General features: G+C 38.0%; 2 protein-coding genes across 3 annotated transcripts; both read right to left on the reverse strand.

The window, feature by feature from the left end:
* Positions 1-50: 50 nt before the first annotated feature.
* On the reverse strand, positions 51-9,740 carry LOC106137306 (beta-alanine transporter). 2 transcript variants are annotated; one of them, XM_060954364.1, is made up of 12 exons: positions 9,689-9,740; positions 7,191-7,414; positions 6,302-6,488; positions 5,530-5,659; positions 4,868-4,996; positions 4,134-4,326; positions 3,691-3,796; positions 3,259-3,491; positions 2,832-2,911; positions 2,387-2,562; positions 1,649-1,803; positions 51-269 (listed from the first exon to the last, which is right to left on the reverse strand). In XM_060954364.1, exons 1-12 carry the CDS (start codon positions 9,719-9,721, stop codon positions 197-199), a joined length of 1,719 nt encoding a protein of 572 aa, XP_060810347.1. In that variant the 5' UTR covers positions 9,722-9,740; the 3' UTR covers positions 51-196. The 2 variants fall into 2 exon arrangements, with proteins under 2 accessions (XP_060810347.1, XP_060810348.1); XM_060954365.1 differs by having other exon boundaries at positions 9,619-9,734.
* A 533-nt stretch (positions 9,741-10,273) lies between these two features.
* Positions 10,274-21,120, reverse strand: LOC106137307 (organic cation transporter protein). The gene is made up of 12 exons (XM_013338116.2): positions 21,000-21,120; positions 19,847-20,070; positions 19,227-19,413; positions 18,519-18,648; positions 17,947-18,075; positions 13,812-14,004; positions 13,610-13,715; positions 13,127-13,359; positions 12,635-12,714; positions 12,121-12,296; positions 11,293-11,447; positions 10,274-10,776 (listed from the first exon to the last, which is right to left on the reverse strand). Exons 1-12 carry the CDS (start codon positions 21,024-21,026, stop codon positions 10,701-10,703), a joined length of 1,716 nt encoding a protein of 571 aa, XP_013193570.2. The 5' UTR covers positions 21,027-21,120; the 3' UTR covers positions 10,274-10,700.
* Positions 21,121-21,294: the final 174 nt, after the last annotated feature.

Raw genomic sequence — 21,294 nt, forward strand, 5'->3', positions numbered from 1 at the left:
AAATTTTTACAAAATACTTTGTTATATAACTAGTAATTAGAATCACATTTTATACACTTTCGTACACATATAAATGAAAAAATACTCTTACAATGTATGTCAGTGAATAAACTGTCTTCATTGAAGATACAATACCTAAGTAAAAATGATTCCCAATTTTATTTAATGGTAGTTCAGTAATTGATTTAAGGCAGATTCAAAACGCAGAAGTTTCAGGTAAACATTTTTGGTTTGGGCGAGGCAAGTCTTCATCGTCGGGCTCAATTCGCCTGTAAATAAAGATACAGTCAGATTAAAGGGCTGTTCGCCCTTAGTTGGTTGGTATAGTAAAGCCCATGGGTTGGTGGAGGGATAGTCTAACTGCTCAGTAAAGTCTAAGAATGTAGTTTAAGGAGGCTTAGAAGATGTCTCAACCTCACAGCATGTTCTCCGCGACCAGGCGCTCTCCGGCCGCTAGAGTCTGAAGAATGGCTTATTTTTAGACCTCAGCTACAGAGTACTACCCCCCCCCCCAGCACCCATGACTATACCATCCTCCCGGTTATCATCGTCGAATCATTTGAGGAGAGCGCTGATCTCGAAATTGTTCTCTTACAGCGCCATCTTTCATGATTCCCTACAAAATCTGTTTTGTGTCCCTTTAGTTCTTTATTAGGTACCCACATCTCACACCAATTTTTGGGGTGATACACACGTTACGCCTCCCGTAGGCATGCCATCGCCGAATAGACGCCCTAATCTGTTATTTTGTATTGTATTGTATTGTGCCGTGTGGTTCCCGGCACCAATACAAAAAAGAATAGGACCACTCCATCTCTTTCCCATGGATGTCGTAAAAGGCGACCAAGGGATAGGCTAACAAACTTGAGATTCTCTTTAGGCGATGGGTTAGCAACCTGTTATTTAGCCAAACAGCTGAACGTGGCCATTCAGTTTTAGGACTGTTAGCTCTGTCTACCCCGCAAGTGATATAGACGTGACCATATATATGTATGTATCTGTTATTTTCAAGAACTACACAAGGGTTAGTCCATTAAGGTTCTGTTACTCAAAAAATAAGGTCTTAAAAATAAAGAGCCACCTAAAAGAAATCGCATAGGTCTCCTAAATACAGTAGCTTTCGAAGATGTCTCACCCGCACAGCATGTTTTCCGCGACCAGCCTCTCTAAATAGTTTCTTAACTATTAACGGTCCGCGTGTGCCGCAAACGGTTCAAGCTAATTCCGACTTTCGGCGCTACATGTTACGGCGCTTAATCCACTGCGGGTAACGCAACGTGTGTTCGCGGTTCTACAGAACAACGTCTATGGATAAACTGAAAAATTAAGATTTTTTTTTCTTCGTATTTTTCCAGGATAAAAAGTATCCTATTTTACGCCCAGGATAATAAGGTATAATTATACCAAGTTTCATCAAAATCGAACCGTTAGTTTTCACGTGATGCCTGAACATACAGACAGACAGACAAAAATTTTTTTAATCACATATGTATTTGTGTTTGGTATCGATCCAGTAACACCCCCTGCTATTTATTTTGTCAATATTTTCAATGTACAGAATTGACCCTTCTACAGATTTATTATATGTATATATAGAAGATAAGTATCAAAATCACATAGTCTTCCTAAGTTTCACAAGTTATCTCACCCGCACAGCATATTCTCCGCGACGAGTCGTTCCCCGTCAGCTAATGTCTGAGGTATGGACCGACCTGTGGTCTCAGGCAAAAGTAGTGACAGTAATGTTCCTACTACAGTTATTGCTCCAACAATAACTAGCGGCAGGGAACTCCAAACTGTGCCCTGGAAACAGAAATGATTGTATAATAGATCAGAGATGGAACGTCGGAAGCTCTTGACTGAACCGAGGACTGACTTAATTTTAAGGACAAAAAGAAAATTCTTTTTTTACCAGCCTTTCCGCTGAAGGTATACAAAACAGTGAACGTTGAGTTGGTTATGACACATTTCAACTCAACCGACACTCTAGCCATTGCCAATCCAATAAACGGAATTCATCAAATTGTTATTCCGAAGTGCCGTGTGGTCCCCGGCGCCAATACAAAAAAGAATAGGACCACTCCATCTTTTTCCCATGGATGTCGTAAAAGGCGACTAGGGGATAGGCTTACAAACTTGTGATTCTTTTTTAGGCGATGGGCTAGCAACCTGTCACTATTTGAATCTCAATTCTATCATTAAGCCAAACAGCTGAACGTGGCCATTCAGTCTTTTTAAGACTGTTGGCTCTGTCTACCCCGCAAGGCACATAGACGTGACCATATGTATGTATGTATGTATGTTATTCCGAATGAGACTATATATGTTCGTATCCTATGAGGCTTTCTTCACCAAGGCACATATGTATAAGTAACAAACAAATTACCGAATGCACGACGTAGGGAGAGACTACGGCACCCAACAGCATAGTGAGATGAATAAGAGAGTTGCCGCTGGACCGAGCTGGCGTCGGCAGGATTTCGGGGCCCAGTTGAAAGACCACGCTCAAAGACATGTTCACGAAAAACCTCACTGACACTGCGAAAAACGCTTGAAAACCATCTGAAATTAAAATGAATCATTTAATACTCTTTAGTGTAACTCTTTAGAGTTCTAACTCTGTAGTTAACAGTACTTAGTTGGTACAAAAATACACAACCATAAAAACTAGAACATAGATGACTGCCAATTTTTGTATTTAAATATCCGTCTAAACGTTTCTAAGATTATGTAAGAGATAGAGAAAGTGGTGTTTTATTAAAATTTTAAGCTTTTCTTATTTTTCATCGCCCTAATTTAAGTATTATTAAGTAAACGAACTACATAAGTACCTCGAGCCATGAATGAGCATGTAAAAGCACATACGCTAGTAAAGGCCAGTGTAGCTACAATGAATGGACGACGGCCGAACCTGAAAGAAACAATAATTGATCAGGTTTCTGAGACAATAGGAGAAATATCTGTGCAGTTGGTTGATCATATGCAACCGTCTAAACAGACCTTTAATGATGAATTCGTAGTTGAAATATTTGAATGCAACAGTCGCGATACTGATGTTATAGGTGATGATACCCCAGAAGAGACCGAAGGATTACATGATTCTAAACATAAGACTAGGTTGGATATTGACTGGCCAAGACCATGGAGAAGATTGAAAGACCATGTATGTGGTCATAAACCTCTTCCAATCTTCTTCAAACTGCAAACTGCAAAAAGAAAAGGCTGTTTAGATAGATGTAGTATAAAATATTTATTAACCTGTCCAAAGTAAATGCAACAAATCCCAAAGCTGGTAACTCTGCGAACGATGAGGCGGCAAAAGTAACGAATAAACTATAGCCGATGTTCTCAGAAAGTCGAATGATGGTGTCTATGCTGATGTAAGCGATGATGCCCACGCATATGAGGACTATCAGGCACTTCCGCAGTTTGGAACTTTGCAGAACTGCTTTCAAGGATTGGTCAGATTCGAGTGTTTTGTTTGATTTTATCTGCAAAATCAAAGAAATTGTAAGACAATATACGTATGGTCAATCAAATCAAATGCTTATTTTGTATTTTATTATTCAGAAAGCGATGTTTAATTATATTTGGGCTGAAATATTTTTTTAATTGTGTATGTGGTTTAGCTTATTCAGATCTGTCTATAACTGGCCTTTGTAAGTGTTTTTTTGGAATTTTGGAACTCACAATAAATTCATTGAGTACATCTTCAGGTATTTTGGTTTTGTTAATTCTTTCAAATCTTTTCAAGATTTTGAGAGCTCTGTTTATTTTTCCTCTTGTAGAAAGCCATCTGAAAATGTAAAATTTATGTTAATTGCACAGCTTACCAGTTTCATTAGTGACTCAGCACTTTTTGCAACATAGGTATTTAAGGTGTCTCAAAATATTTTTGTACAAAAATTTGGTAATGCTGACTTATAATTTGATAACCTATGTTTTATGAAATCAATTGGTTCTAAATTGAAGAGGTAATTATATAAATAGTGTTCGTCCTTTGTTTAATATCATAAAATTTCATTTCTATTAAAAATAAGTGTGTCATGCATGACTAGATATAGTAAGGAACTGCAAAACAAAATTACACACAGTTGCTTTTAAGCACAATGTGCAAAAATAATAATGCTTACCGGACGCTCTCTGGAACGATCCAGGGCATCGCGAGCGCCAACAGCGACGGCAATGAGGTGACGATGAGGAGCGTCCTCCAGTTCTTGAACCACAGAGCCAGCAATGGAATCAAAATCTGTGCGCCCGCGCAGGATGACCCCATGGCTACGTTCGAAACCCAAGAACGGTGCCGAGAGCCAATGAACTCCAAAACTGTTATAGTAAATTTTATTAAACATTGTTATGTATATAACATAACAATGTTTAATATAACATAACAATGTATATAACATAACAATGTTTAATATTGTTATGTATATAAAACAAAATTGAGGTGATGTGTCTTCCGGAAATTAAAAATAAAATTTTTATCACAACCACACAACCTACTTCTTATTGTAAGTATTTTTGTTTGATTAAAAGTGAATTTTTTTTTTGACAAATTACACAGATTGAGTTAGCCTCGAAGTAAGTTCGAGACTTGTGTTACGAGATTTACAATATTTTATAATAAATACTTATATGTATATATAAACATCCAAGACCCAGGCCAATCGGAGAAAGTTCGTTTCTCATCATGCCCTGACCGGGATTCGAATCCGGGACCTCCGGTGTCACAGACAAGCGCACTACTGCTGCGCCATAGGAACCGATTGGCACAAAGAAACGTAAACCGATAGGAGTAGGCGACTTTCCTTCCTGCAAATTCCCACGGGAGCGATGACCCTGTAAAACGCTTTGTATGGTTTCATACCTATAATATATATCATGACGTAACAGGTGTCGTTGGCGAGACCTGCGATAAATCGAGCCAGAGCATAGTCCCATTCACCAACGGTGAACAGCGTCGCCATGCTGCCTATGAATCCAATTATATTGGCTCCTGAAATAGATAGTAAATAAATATAATGCCGTGTGGTTCCCGGCACTAATACAAAAAAAAAAAGAATAGGACCACTCCATTTCTTTCCCATGGATGTCGTAAAAGGCGACTAAGGGATAGGCTTACAAACTTGGGATTCTTTCCTAGGCGATGGGCTAGCAACCTGTCACTATTTGAATCTCAATTCTATCATTAAGCCAAATATTTGAACGTGGCCATTCAGTTTTTATAAGACTGTTGGCTCTGTCTACCCCGCAAGGGATATAGACGTGACCATATGTATGTATGTAAATATACGGCACTGGGATGCCCATCTAGAAATTTTGAATTTCAGGGTCCAGTATGTAATTGGACATTTAATTAATTATGATATAGGTTAACAACTATAAAATGACGAATTGGAATAGTTTCAAATCAGGTAAGATAATCAAGAATTTCCTTTCTGTTCAAACATGTAACAAGATTAGTTAGAAAAGCATGTTTTCGTTTCACTGCACCATTGGATCTTTATTTTGTAATGTATTCATACTTACCAACAAAAGCTGGTAGCCTGCCATAAGCATCTCCAAGAAATCCAAAGATTATCACGCCCACCAGAGACCCGGCGAAGTAGGCGGACTGCGCAAGCGGCGCATTCGTCGCGCGCTCGCATACCCATTCACGCTGGAAATATCGGGTAAACTGATTCTTGTTATGAAGTGGAGGAAAAGGTCGGAGTGGGAAGACCTAGACGAACGTATCTTGATCAAATTAAGAACGTCCTGGTAAAGGGTCAGGTCAAAAGTACCTGAAACCGCCGAGCTTGCATGAAGAGAGTTATGAATGTGGATGAAGCGAAGGAAGTATGCAGAGATCGTGGCAAGTGGAAAGAGGTAGTCTCTGCCTACCCCTCCGGGAAAGAGGCGTGATTTTATGTGTGTGTGTATGTGATTCTTATAATGTCATGACAAAGAATTTTTTGTTGTAAATCGGCAATCGGCATCGGCAATGTAAGTGCGGTACCATCGCTCATTTGGAAAATCGGATACTCTCAGCAGTCCGGGGTCCGCTTGTCATATATTTTTCTCTACATCATAATTGATTTTCGACAACCTTAATTTTTGGTGAAAATTGGGCAGTATGTACATGCCAGTAAACAATCAGCCTCTACCAAAAAAGAGTGGTCCCAATATCCCTTGGTGTAAGCCAATTTTACCATTGTGACTGTTTGAAATTTTTATGGTACCTATTGCACCTCAGAAGCAGACTTAGCAAGAAGTAATAAACGTAAGTTAATGTAAAATACTTCGCAAAAAATAAACTTACTTCATTGATAATAGTCGAGTAAGGGATATCGTTGAAAAGGAACTCCCATCCGTTCCTGCAGGGTATGAGGTGCGTGTCGTTGGCGGGGCGAGTGAGGGTGGCCAGCACTTCAGTGTAGTTCGCGGCGAACATCCGACAGCGGTCCCATCCTGGCGGCTCGTCCGTGAAAGGGATAGACAGATTTCGTCTAAAAATAAAAAGAATCTAGGTACACAAATATCTAGTCAGATCCTAGCTTAAGATGTGTAAATAAAAAGAAAGGCGTTGTAGCGGGAGCGATGATTAAGCTTCCCTTTGGTGGCGGTCGAGCCGAATCATCGCTCCCGCTACATTGGTGACCCCGACGTGATTCTTTTTTTTTTATTTTTGTGACTTGTAGCGTATAGATTTCGCCATAGCGTCATGGCTTAAATCTTTATGTTGTTCATTTGTGTCAAATTCATAATTTTGAATCACCTTAAACTCGGAATCCTACCAAAAGTCTCTAGGTCAGATTGTGTTGTTTTAAAATGAGTCCAGTTTCAGAATGAATCCTCTACACATAAATGAACAATCACTTACTTACAAGCAACCTTCGATCAGCCAATCAGTTTAATTTGTTCATCAAAACATCGAACACGTTATGATGAGGGAATTCAACTGCGTTTTATGTATTGCATTCTCAGCTGTCTGCTACAAAGATTGAAATGCATGGACTAAAAATTTTAAAAGATCTGCCTGATATTTTTGATTTGATTTTTGGTTTTAGGATTTTGTTGATACTATTTCTGTTTATGATCGCCCCACCGGCATTTGCTTCATTACTGAGGTGCGTTCCTTCTGAGGCTGCCAATATGCGGGAGCCCTAATGACTGTGAAAGTACGATTCTATTTATTCCTGTGACCTTACCTTAATTCTACAGTGAGATTTTCTAGTTCTGGTACTCTACACCAATGCTCCTTCGGTGTGGCCGCTATGAAGATCTGTATGCAGTAATTGAAGGCCATGGCTGCTCCGAAAGGCAGCATGAGCACCACCAGCCAACGCTGGTAGGTGCCCATCTCGCCCATGTGAAGGATAATTCTTTCCATGACATCGCCATCTTGTTTTTCTGAGTTGGTGCTTGTTCCCTGCTAGATACATACACATACATACATATAATCACGTCTATATCCCTAGCAGGGTAGACAGAGCCAACAGTCTTGAAAAGACTATGGTTCAGCTATTTGGCTTTAAGATAGAATTGAGATTCAAATAGTGACAGGTTGCTAGCCCATCGCCTAAAAGAAGAATCCCAAGTTTATAAGCCTACCCCTTATTCGCTTTTTACGACATCCATGGGAAAGAGATGGAGTGGTCCTATTCTTTTTTCTATTGGTGCCGGGAACCACACGGCACACATACCTGCTAGATTGCATAATATTTTGTAATTTTATCGCCACCAACGGTGACCACGTTTCGACGAGCTCTGTGTAAGATTTTTTAAGCCATCCAGTAGGTGGTTCAAGGACCATAATTAGATTGCCTTGACCTTTGGTAGGAAGACGCCAAATGGGCGATCAGAATTTTTTGATTAAAGATCTCTGTCGTCCACGTGCTCACTGTTCAATACTCATGATGTACTTACGAGTAAGAAGATTAGGTTATAATTCTCGTTACCACCATTAGCCAAAGACATAAAGCAGAGATGTGCTGGTTAACTCATGAAGTTGTCCCCTCACCGTGGCGAGAAACCGGCCGCTTTTTGCGGCTTTAATGGAATAGTTTGAATAAGAAAGTCGAATTTTTTTTTGAGACTTGTTCATCTCTTATATATTTAACACCACTGTTGATTCCACAACATCTAGTTGTCCGAAGCGAGCTTCAGTGTTCTCAGTGTCTTAATAGAACATTAATTAAAGCAATAAATGAATAGAAGGTCAAAGTCAAGATGAGTTATAAAAAGCTGGAAAATTTTTCGTCTCGGTTTTTTTTTGTCCCATATCTGTCATATTCACACGTGATAGCCATATAAAACTTTGAGCGTTCGAATCCTAGTAATGACTTTTTGTGAGTAATGTTTGTTTCAGTGCTTACGTTACTGATGCTCTCGATTTTACGGTGTGGGAAACGTCGCGAGGAAACTTGCACATGCAGGCAACTGGATGTGCAAGTTCCCTCAACCAACCATTTGTTATTAATTACGATTATAGATTATAGGTATTTATAAATACTAATTCCGATTGATACATCCTACTACTATTATAAAGGCGAAAGTTTGTATGGATGTATGGATGTTTGTTACTCTTTCACGCAAAAACTACTGAACCGATTACCATGAAATTTGGTATGTAGGTAGCTGAAGACCCAGAATAACACATAGGCTACTTTTTATCCCAGAGTTCCCGCGGGATTGATAGGGTTTCCATGCGGACGAAGTCGCGGGCGGCCTCTAGTATTGTTTATATGTATAGTTATACGAGTAGTTTACATAGCCATCAATTTATTTTTATTCAAACACTACTTACCTTCCTATCAAAAAGTATTTCAATGAAACTATCTGCAACTAATAATTTTTTTTTTTTTTTGCAGAATTGACATCTAGGGGCACCTAGTTCAAAGTTCAACGTTCTCGGTAAAAGCCAATTTCTCGGTCGCTCTAATCAATAGAAATTAAAATAAGTATTTTTTTTTTAGTAGGTCAGTAGGTATAGTAGGTCTGTAGGCTGCACGGTGCCCGGCACGTAAGTTGAAAAGAAATCTTCTATACCTACATAGAACAGATATTTTTTTTTATAAAAAATTGTTACTGCGTATCCCGAACGTGTCAATTTCTAGAGTATGTATGATTTTCTATCTTTGTGTTCTGTAATTTTCCCAGATGGACCCATAGCCGTTTAGTTAGTTTAGCATTCTCCGACGTTTCTCTCTCTATATCTATTGACCACTGACCCTAATGGAACTTGACCTGCCATCGTCATAATAGTTTTTCATTCGCCAAAAATCCATTTTTTGGTAATGGTTATTTTTATTAACAGGTAGGTACGCTCATCACGAAATATATTACGAAATGAGTATTATCATAGAAGTATTGGATCGACTACCAAAGATTTAAAAAAATGTAAGGAGACTAACAAAAAAGGCGGGCCTGTGTTTAACCTTGAATTGATACGCCGCCGGTTGGTAGGTAGGTACTTACCTGAGATATGAATAGTTAATTTAAAATTCCACGCGTTCCAAATTCGCGGGCATATTACAAAACTAACTAAAAAATAAACAGATAGGAATATAGCAATGTTACAAAGTATACACAAAAATCATGCGTACGCATTATAAATTTCAGCGAGTTTCATGTTACCTGTCACAATTTTCAGGATTTATAATCAGAAATTATTATAAAATATTTAAAACCAGCGGTAGGTACATACACGAACTTCAACGCAAATCACTTCGTCTGTCATTTAAATATTTCCGTAAGTGGCGAGTTGGCCGCGAAACGGTATCCACGCAACTGCGTCCGGTCCGGAGCGTCAGCTGTCAACACATTGAATGGCGGTATTCAGCTTTAATTTTCAGAGGGACTTATTCACGAACTTTGTGCTGATCGATTTGGGGCTATGAATTCGCTGTTTCCTCGTGGTCCTATTAGTTTGCCATACTAGTGAATTCATTGCCTTATTCGTAAGATACAGTTAATCGATACTACGTCATCACAAGGGCGCAACTCCAGCTTTTGTCCTTGAACCTTAAAGAACGGGGAAGATTGAAATGGTTAAGTTTGATTCCCAAAATAATTGTAGGTATTGCATAATTTGTGACATAACTTATCTGTTTATTAGGTATATTTGTGCCATAGTTCAAGTCTTTCTTTGTTATATTTGTTCTACATCTATACTTACCATCGGGTGAGATCACAGGGTGTGGTACACTCTAATCTTATGTGGAAAATAAGAGGATATCCTTAATTATTCAATACAGTAACTCTACATTGCACGACAATAAATTACAGCCAATTTGAATAAATTCATATTTATTAACTTTTATTAAATTTTACTACTTAAAACTATTTTATGTACAAATGTGTTGTAGACTTTACAACATTTGAATAATTTAGCGTATTTTCATACAGGTTAGTAGTTTACTTTTATAACATATAAATTGTAAATGGTTTTTATAATGGCCTTAATAAAAACAAAAATAATACTTTATATACCTAGGTAACACGTCAATTCTGTAAGCCTCGTGGGCTGGGCACATTACCTTATTAGGTATTTCCATGACATTTTCAATATTGAATAAGAACCATTTAATACCATATTTACAAAGGTAACTTTGCCACATTTACTTCCTAATGCAAAATGAAAATCACTATTCACGAGTAAATGGATTTGATATAAAAATAAATAAAGCTTTTTTTTATAAACGACCAATGTCTCGATTCTATTCAAAACGCGGTATCTTTCTAGATTTTTCTTTTTTAAGGGGAGGCAAATCTTCATCATCGTGCTCGGCTCGCCTGTAAAGAAATTTAAAGAGGGTAAAGATTGTATTACTTTATCTCCTACTATAAGAGGGCGTACGGTTTGGGGGCATAGTCTCGCGTAGCCATGCCACACTTTTATCCTTTGTAACTTGTACTGTAAACTTTGGATTCTTCTTTTAGGCGCTGAGCTAGCAAGCTGTCATTATCTGAATCACAATTCCGAGCTGAAAGTGATTTATTTCTTGTTACTATGATTAACGGTAAGACAGTAGAAGGTGTTGTGTGAACATTGACCATTTTCGCAATAAATCTACAATGACGTGGTTATTGATTGCTCAATCCATTTTCTCTCATTGAATTAGTGAAAATTTTAAGAGAAAGTTTCCCTCAGACGTGAATCTTCTGTTCAAAGCACGATGGGCTGACATGTCAATATGATAAAGGCGCAACGAAAACACAAAGTCTTCTTTAATTTCTAAATAGTATCTTAACTATTAATTATAAGTATCAAAATCACATAGTCTCCCTAAGTTTCACAAGTTATCTCACCCGCACAGCATATTCTCCGCGACTAGTCGTTCCCCATCAGCTAATGTTTGAGGCATGGGTCTGCCTGTGGTCTCAGGCAAAAGCAGTGATAATAGTGTGCCTACTATACTTGTAACTCCAATGATTACTAATGGCAGCGGACCCCATACCGTGCCCTGGAAATACAAAGAATATTAACAAAATTCAGTACAAAAATATGTACAGGACTCAGGGTAAAGAAGAAAAACAATAGGTTTCATCACTAAGTAGTATAAAGCAAAGTCGCTTCCCGCCTCTGTCCATTCAGGCCGGAGGGGTAGGCAGAGACTACATCTTTCCACTTGCTAAGCTTTGCGCTTCATCTACATTCATGATTCTCTTCATGGAAGCTCGGCGATTTAAGGTACCTTGACCTATTGATAGGGTTTCCATGCGAACGAAGTCGCGGGCGGCCTCTAGTATCTTATATTAATATTCAATTGAAAGAGCAATGCCGGCGAAACAATGATAGAATGAAGAAGTTTTAATAACATACATACAAACATATGCTCACGTCTATATTCCTTGTGGGGTAGACAGAGCCAACAGACTGATAAGCCACGCTCAGCTCTTTGGCTTAATGATAGAATTGAGATTCAAATAGTGACAGGTTGCTAGCCCATCGCCTAAAACAGAATCACAAGTTTGTAAGCCTATCCCTTAGTCGCTTTTACGACATCCATGGGAAAGGGATGGAGTTGTCCTATTCTTTTTTGTACTGGAACCACACAGCACAAGTTACTAACAACAGCAAGATATAACCTTATTTAGGTTATATCTTGTCGTAGGCGGGTACTAAGGCGTAATTACCGAATACACGACGTACGGCGACACCACAGTGCCCATGAACATGGTGAGGTGTATTAGAGAGTTCCCGCTGGAGCGTACCGGGGTGGGCAGCACTTCGGGACTCAATTGTGTCAGTACGCTGAGGGCCATGTTGACGAAAAACCGCAAAGTCACCGCCAAGAATGCTTGGAAAACGCCTGTAATGAGAACCTCCTTTTTTTTTAGTTTGTTGAAAAATTAGTTAATTTTTATTTATTTTAGACAAGACAGCGCCCACAGTATTGAAAAGACTGAAAGGCTACGTGGTATATCTTTTGAATTGAGATTCAAACAGTTTGCTAGCCTATTACAAGAGGTATCGCAAGTTTATAAGCCAACCTCTTAGTCGCCTTTTACGACATCCATGGGAAAGATGTGGAGTGGTTAAAGGTACCATTTCGCATCACTTCGAAATCTAAAGTGTGTTACCCTGAAAAAATGACATTGGTAGTAACTTAGTTTACTAAGTATGTACTTAGTATCTCCGTAAACCTACCTCGGGCAATAAATGTGCACAGGAATGCAAATATACTAGTGAGTGCTAGTGTAGTTACGATGACTGGGCGACGGCCGAACCTGAAATCAATAGTAAACTATAACATTATCTATGTCAGTCTACATGTCTGTGACATCTATACTAATATTATAAAGCTGAAGAGTTTGTTTGTTTGTTTGAACGCGCTAATCTCAGGAACTACTTTCTGCGTTGAATAAACCATTAATAGAGGAACGAGGAAGGCTTTAGGCGACATCACCCTGCAACTATTAGGAGCAAAAAAATAACATTTCCACGCGGACGAAGTCGCGGGCACGGCTAGTTTAATAATAACAGAAATGGAGAGGAAAGTTATAAGGGATAAATAGGGCAGACAAGAAATCTTAATACTAATTACATTAAATTAAAGTTAATTGTCTTATGGGATTGTTGTACGAGTATATCTAAATTATCAGTCAATAACGTGTAGAAGGGTTAAAATTATGCACCTACCTGTCTAGAGTAACTGCAACGAGAGCCAAAGCCGGCAACTCAGCGAACGAAGACGCTGCGAACGTGACGAACAAATTCGAGCCAATATTTTCCGAAAGCCTGATGATGGAGTCAATACCGACGCTCACTATAATGCCGACCAACACGAGGACCAGCAGACAGTTCCTTAGTTTAGGGCTTCGGAGCACCGCCTTCAGAGACTCGTCTGATTCAAGCTTTTTGTTTGATGTTAACTGAAATATGTTCGGAATGTTATCTTGCGCTATAATGCGTAAAAAAAATAGATGTGATGGCACCCATACTTAAAACTTTGTATAAATGAGAAAGAATATCTGTCAGTTTGACAACTAAACTCCTGGAATTTTAAACGATTTATGTGAACTGTATCTTCTCTCATCTTTGAGTATAGGTATTATATAGAAGATATTTTGCAAGGTCATAAGTTATGTGATAAATTTTTGTAAGTACGTTATGAAAACTCACAATGAATTCGTCGATAATATCTTCCGGTATCTCCGCCTGGTTGATCTTTTCAAATCTTTTTAAGATCTTTAGAGCTCGTTTTACGTTGCCGCTTGAAGCCAGCCATCTGCAAATGATAGATGGTCGAGATGATACTATAATTTCTGCTAAACTCTATGCTCAAGGAAGAAGAAAACTCTATGCTCAAGGGTCATAGACTTACCGAACGCTCTCCGGTACAATCCAGGGCATGGCGAGCGCTAACAGAGACGGGCATGACGTCACGATGAGGAGAGTCCGCCAGTTTTTAAGCCACAACGCTAGGACTGGCGTTAATACCTGTGCGCCTGCGCACGACAAGCCCATAGTAAAGTTAGTAACCCACGTGCGGTGCCGGGAGCCGATGAACTCCAATACTGTAAAGACACATACATAGGTACATAAAATCATGCCTCTCTCCCGGAGGGGTAGACAGAGAATACATCTTTACAGTTGCTGCGATTCCCATTCATAAATCTCTTCATGCAAGCTCAAAATGAAGTGTAAAAATAATAGTAAAAAAAAAACTAAAAAACTACGCTTTTATTGCTAATCAAACTAAAAAATAGAAAATAAAAATTAATGTAAAAGGAATTATAAAACAGTAGTAGCAAGTTGAACAATCAGTTATAGTCAATTACCTCCGATTAAAATTATAACAAAATTAAATTTATAAACAAAACAATTTAAATCTGAGTAAAAAGCGTGGGGTGCCTGATGTAGTAAATATTAAAATCATTCTATTAGCATATATTTATGACAAGAGAGTTATGAAAATGAAGTAAAATGCACCCCACGCTTTTTACTCTGATTTAAATTGTTTTGTTTATAAATTTAATTTTGTTATAATTTTAATCGGAGGTAATTGACTATAACTGATTGTTCAACTTGCTACTACTGTTTTATAATTCCTTTTTCATTAATTTTTATTTTCTATTTTTTAGTTTGATTAGCAATAAAAGCGTAGTTTTTTAGTTTTTTTTAAACTATTATTTATTTTCTATTTTTTAGTTCCATTAGCAATAAAATGCGTAGTTTTTTAGTTTTTTTATACAATTATTTTTTGGAAGTTAACACTTCTAGTATAACTATCTTACTAGAAAAGACTTTTGCAACCATGCGCCCATCGCTGGAGGTTTTCACAACTAACTTTCTTAAAGTTATATGTGGCCTGATTATATTAAATCTCATAATATTCTCATCATCATGATTCTTTTTTAGGCGATGGCCTTGCAACCTGTCACTATTTAAATCTCAATGCTATCAGTTAGCCAAATAGCTGAACGTGGCCTATCACGTCGGGGTCACCAATTGTTGTGTGCTTGGACTACTCAAAATGAAATACCAGTAGAAAGATGTGTAATGAGAATGATTTATTTTACAAAATTTACATGAATTTATACAATATTAATTAATTTCACACCTAATACGCGTCACAGTGTAACTCGCGCGGTGGTGGGGGGCACGCAGCACAAAGCGCGGCGTCGCGACGCGTAGTAATCTCTGTGGTACTTGTATGTGAACTCCACATTATCCCCCTTCAAGCGAAGCGTACACTAGGTTTGATTTTTCTTCCATATCTTGATGTCTTCGAATTAGTTAATGTCTCCTGTGTTCTTGGCTTGTTCATGACAATGCGTGGTTTTGGCGCACTCGGTGTGTGAACCGACGGCGCGCGCGGACCTGTGTTTGCCGCGGGTGCGGGTTCCGAAGAGTGGGGATGGCTCTGTTGCGCGTTCGCTGCTATGTTGTCGTCTAGATTGATTATGTGCGCCGGTTTGAGTCGATCTATGGATATGTTGGATGCTCGTAGAGGCAATTCAATCTTAAAATGTTTGCTGTGTCGCTCAATCACTTTGTATGGGCCGTCATATGGCGCTGTTAACGGGCTTCTTACGGTGTCATTGCGAACGAATACATGACTGCAATTTGACAATTCCTTATATACAAAGAGATTCTTGCTCGATGCGATTTTTCTCTGTACAGGTGTGAATGTTGACATTGTCTCTGTAAACTGACGGATGAATTCGGCGTCTTCATTCTTTGACTTCGTAGGTACAAAGAAATCGAACGGGACTCGTAGCGTAGAACCATAAGTCATCAGTGCAGGACTAGTGTTGTCATCACGAAGTGCAGTGCGTAAGCCAAGCAAAACTGTGGGTAAATCTTCTTTCCACTTTGAAATTGCGTCTCTGGCCATCAATGCCGCCTTCAATGTGCGATGGAATCTTTCCACTTTTCCATTAGCTTGAGGATGATAAGCTGTAGTTCTTATGCGCCTTATACCACATTTCTTCATTAGTGCATTGAATAAAGATGACTCGAACTGTCGGCCTTGGTCCGTGGTGATTCTTATGGGACATCCAAATCTCGATATCCATCCTTCGTAGACAGCTTGAGCAACAATATTGGCGGTGATCTCTTTGACCGGTATAGCTTCCATCCAGTTTGTATTGCGATCGATTATCGTCACGAGATAGCGGTAACCTTGCGAGATCGGCAGAGGTCCAACGATGTCTGTATGTATATGTTCAAATCTTCTTGCCGGTGAAAACTCGCCCAAGGGACTGACTACGTGTCTATGAACAAGACTGTTGGCTCTGTCTACCCCGCAAGGGATATAGACGTGATTATATGTATGTATGATGATTGTTAAACCCAGTTGAAAAGAATTTTATAGTGATAAATCACTGTTAATAATATTTTTGGCTATCCAGCAAACATAATAATTTTCGATTGTGGCCTTGCCAGGAATCAAACCACAAGATTAAGAGGCAGATTGATACAGGAACAAAAATATTTCAAACATACCTCCACTGCCTTTACAACCAGGAACGCAACAATGTTTATCTGAAGACATCGTGGCACTTTTGTTGTAAAATCTGTCTTTCACAAAAACAAACACAAACTTGGGACTCCTATATCTCAAATAATCAGGTACTTTTTACAGGAGTCCTATCTAAAAAATATCTGCACAACACAGTGAACACAGTCAGAGTCCAATCTCAGATGATAAAATCACACGAATATCCGGAAGAACAAAGCTCGACTCAACGGAAGATTCCAAACTCCAAATAACGACAAGTTATCAGCACAAAACAAAGTGCAAATAGGTAAATACACAGGCACCGGTATAAAAAAACAGAAAGAAAGTTTACAGGTGTTCGAATCGAATTCAAAACTTACTGCAAAACTTATTTGACATAAATAAACTGTCACTCATTTCTTAAACGAGTATTACAGTGTTGCTATTATAAATAGGCAAAAGATACCTAATGTTAATTCAAGAATTGCATTAATATGTTAAATACGTATTAAATATCGCAAAGTTCTGTAGGTAGTAACTTTATTCTTGTATTGTTGTAAATTTAGTTGTTCAATTTTCATTTATTACTTTTGTTTTATTACTTATATATTTTTTATTGTTTTTAAATATTCTACTAATTCTACTATTGTTTCTAATGGTAATTCTAAATGGAGTGATGCGATGAAATAAAAAAGCCTCAGGTTAATAGTAACATTATATGGAAATATATTACATCTCTTTTTGGACTCCTTATACGTCAGAACTTCTTGGTTTCTTGTATGGAGATTACTGGCACTGGTGCTATCTCTGTCTCTCTTACTCTCATACGAAGGATCTAAAAATGAATTTATTAATCCTGGCAGTTTTAATAAGGATAATGAGAAACTCTTATCAAAATATTGCATTGTCATCGGTCCTTGATACGTGTGCAAAGTTCCAAGTTGATCAGACGTTTAGAAATCAGTGAAAATTAAGCTCAAAGATTCCGTTACATACATACATACATACATACTTACATACATACATACATACATACATACATACATACATACAACCCAAGCCAATAAAAGCGTAGTAAAAATATTAATAAGACTCTTTAGCATTGTCTGGTCTTCTTCCTCCTAGAGCCAGGGAAGTGTTTTTGACCTGGATAGTAAATTTAAGGGCGAGTAAATTTTTTACACGAGCGACTCCCTTCAGATCCGACCTTCGATTCCTCATGATAGAAGGAAAACTCTATGTTTTTTTTTATTCTTTTACGTGACTGGCTAGCTAGCTGTTCAGGTAAAAACTTATAAAAAAGCTTCATAAAAGGTAATCTGTTTACGTATCAAATGAGGTGTAATTCTATAAATAGGTGACTCGGGAAAAACTGGCGGGTTTAAGTTGAATGTTTTTCGTTCGAAATCCCATATGATTTGCTAAATGAGTTTTGTGGTTATTTAATTTATGCGTGATTTACATTGAAATAATCATTTATACGTATTGTGCGTAATCGATAGTCATCACTTACCGATGATATATATCATGACGTAACAGGCATCATTGGCAAGTCCTGCGATGAATCGTATCAGAACGAAGTCCCATTCTCCAACGGTAAAAAGTGTTGCTATGTTTCCTATGAATCCGATTATATTGGCTCCTGAAAGACAATCTGGTAATTACTTCTTACTTATAAAACCTAAATTATTATTTGCTTTAAAATAAAATGTCAAATCTATTTTAAAAGGATTATCAAAATTTGTATAAATAAAATGGAAGATAATTAGATATATTTATCGATTTACAAACGACTCCCTTTAGCTTTTTGGCACCTTAATTCATATATTTCTGGATGCCACAGTATTATAAAAGAAGTAAAAGAGGCGAGCATATTTTTTAAAATATTGTCGTTGGTCTTTCAAATTCAAACTCAAAATTTTTATTCATTATTATAGGACATCTTGAATACATTAAAACTGGAGACATTGCAAACCAGACAAAGAGGTTAAAGATATGTCGGAAAGTGGACATCAGGGAATAAAGGAGTCACGTGGTGAATTAAAAAATTGTAAAGATATGGAAAATTTAAAATCTCACACAAACCTATAAAAGCGGGTAATCTGCCGTACGCGTCTCCAAGAAAACCAAAGATAACCACTCCCACCAGAGAACCCATGAAGTAGACAGACTGGGCGAATGGCGCGTACGCCGCGCGGTCGCATACCCATTCTCGCTGGAATATTATAATAAATATTTAGAAAAATTTTATGTTGTGTGTCGTAATCATATAGAGAAACTCATTGTATAATAATAACACTATATATATTTCTACGATGATTGAGGTCAAACGCACTCAAATTATTATTAAAAAAACTCGGCCGTTCAGTTATATACAAAGGTGAAGTGAGCATCAAGCAAGCATCTAAGCACATTATCACATCTGCTTGAGATTTTGTTTCAGATGCAAACTTAATAATTAAATAAAACGCCTATTTTATTCAAGAATTGCGTGATAAGTATTTCATATTTTATCACAATGGCCGTGAGTCATATCTTTTGTTTTGTGAGAAATATAATGCAATTTGAACAATCATTATGATTATCACTTTCCTTAAATTTATAATCATAAATACATATAATCACATGTTTATGCAGTAGACAAAGCCAACAGTCTTGAATAGACTGAAAGGCTACGTTCAGCTGTGTGGGTTGAAGATGGAATTGAGATTCAATACTGACAGTTTGCGAACTCATTGTCTAAAAGAAGAATCCGAAGTTTATAAGCCATTCTTTATTTTACAATAAACTTACTTCATTGATAATAGTCGAGTAAGGGATATCGTTGAAAAGGAACTCCCAGCCATGTCTGCAGGGTATGAGCGGCGTGTCGTTGGCGGGGCGAGTGAGGGTGGCCAGCACTTCAGTATAGTTCGCGGCGAACATCTGACAGCGGTCCCATCCTGGCGGGTCGTCCGTGAAAGGGATAGACAGATTTCGTCTAAAAAGACAAATAGCATTAAGGAAGAAGAACATTATAACAAGTTTTGTTGACGCACCACAGTCAACAAAACTGGTTCTAATAATACATACTAGGGTATGCCCGCAGCTCTGCCGATGTAAACCCAAAAGCCCTGTTAATTTCCGTTCTTACGGAAGTTCGGGAAATCCTTTCTTCTTAATACAACCCTATACACATGGAAACCTACATACCAAATTACAAATCACTAGACCCAGCGATTTGGGCTGTGTGTTGATATGTTAGGCAGTCCTTCAATCAGTATTGTGTTTTAAACGCATGTTTTGTTATGTATATTACTCGTAAGCCCAGAACAATACGTTTAGACCGTTATTTTTAAGTAGAATACGCGGGCAATATAATAAAAAAATATATTCTTGATTGAAACAGAAAAACTTAAGTAGCACTTTTCTACCTTAATTCCACGTCGAGTGCCTGCAGTTCGGGCACTTTGCACCAATACTCTTGCGGGGTTGCCGCTATGAAGATCTGTATGCAGTAATTGAACGACATGGCTGCTCCGAAAGGCAGCATGAGCACCACCAACCAACGCTGGTAGGTGCCCATCTCGCCCAGGTGGACGATAATCCTTTCCATGATGTCTTCATTCTGTTTTTCTGAGTTGAGAGCTATCGCAGCCTGTGTCAATACAATTTTAGATTAGGGGCGGAAATAAAATAAATAGCAGATTCAACCAGATAAAACATACAAACAAAAACATATAGGTTCTACAAAGAGTAAATTTTGAGAAGAGTTCTGAAGCAGTATTCGAATAGTTTTAATTCGACTTGACTTGATGACTTATTCGTCTCGCCGGTTATGAGTAAGCCATCTAGTACAAGAATTGCACCCTTCGCGTAGTTTTTACTCTGTCTCTAGCCGAACCACAGATTTTAAGTATTTTGATTCACTCACTATCTAACTAAAAATTTGGATAACATGAAACTATAACCCGTGTATTGGTAAATGAAATCTGTTCAGAGGATTAGTCTGGCGAATTGTGGTAAAAATCAGTCGGCTTTCGTGCTAACTTCGTGTAAGCAATTTTACCCATGTTCACGATGGTGTCAATCTATACCGCTGGTTCGGATCAGAGCCCGGGATGCTCGTACGCCTTCCGACATTTCTTTATCCACTTTGTCTTTGTCATTCCAGTTTTAAGGCCTATTTACGCATATCTTCTTTCGCAGCGTCTAGCCAGGGTTTTGGTTCCCCTGAATCTACAATCTTTTGCGAGAAGTGATTGTATACAAAGCGTAGGTACTAGAGTTACCACAAAAGACAAAACCGAATATAATATTATGTACATACATATTTTCACATCTTTATCCCTAACGGGGTAGACCAACCATCTTGAAACCACTGTACCTAAGGCCCCGTTTGGCTGTAGGCTTAATGATGGAATTAAGATTACGCTAGCCAATCGCCTCAAAGATGAATCCTGCATGTATCATTCGATTGTCATTATATACTAGGTAGGTTTTTTTTGCTACCAGACAACAATGAAAGTTGTATTATGTGATCACTTAAAAATTTAAATTTCGAATCGTAACAAGCAGTTCACAAACCTCACGGTAACTCTTTTCGTCCGTCATTATCAATTAACTTATTTTTTTTTATTTGTTGTATCGAGCACGTGTTGTGCTGGCACGATAACCTCGCACTGACTGCGGCATATCAAAATTATTGGCCCACTATCAGGATTATCATTGTTAAGCTTATTATACATATCCACAAATATATTATTATCATAAATACGAAAGTCTATCTGTTTCGCTTTCACAGTTAGCCGCTGGGCTGATTTGGATTTGGGCGAAATTTTTCTACACAATATCATATAGGTAATCATCATCTTTATCCCTA

Source organism: Amyelois transitella, chromosome 4 (genome assembly GCF_032362555.1).
Source record: "Amyelois transitella isolate CPQ chromosome 4, ilAmyTran1.1, whole genome shotgun sequence".
Taxonomy (NCBI): domain Eukaryota; kingdom Metazoa; phylum Arthropoda; class Insecta; order Lepidoptera; family Pyralidae; genus Amyelois; species Amyelois transitella.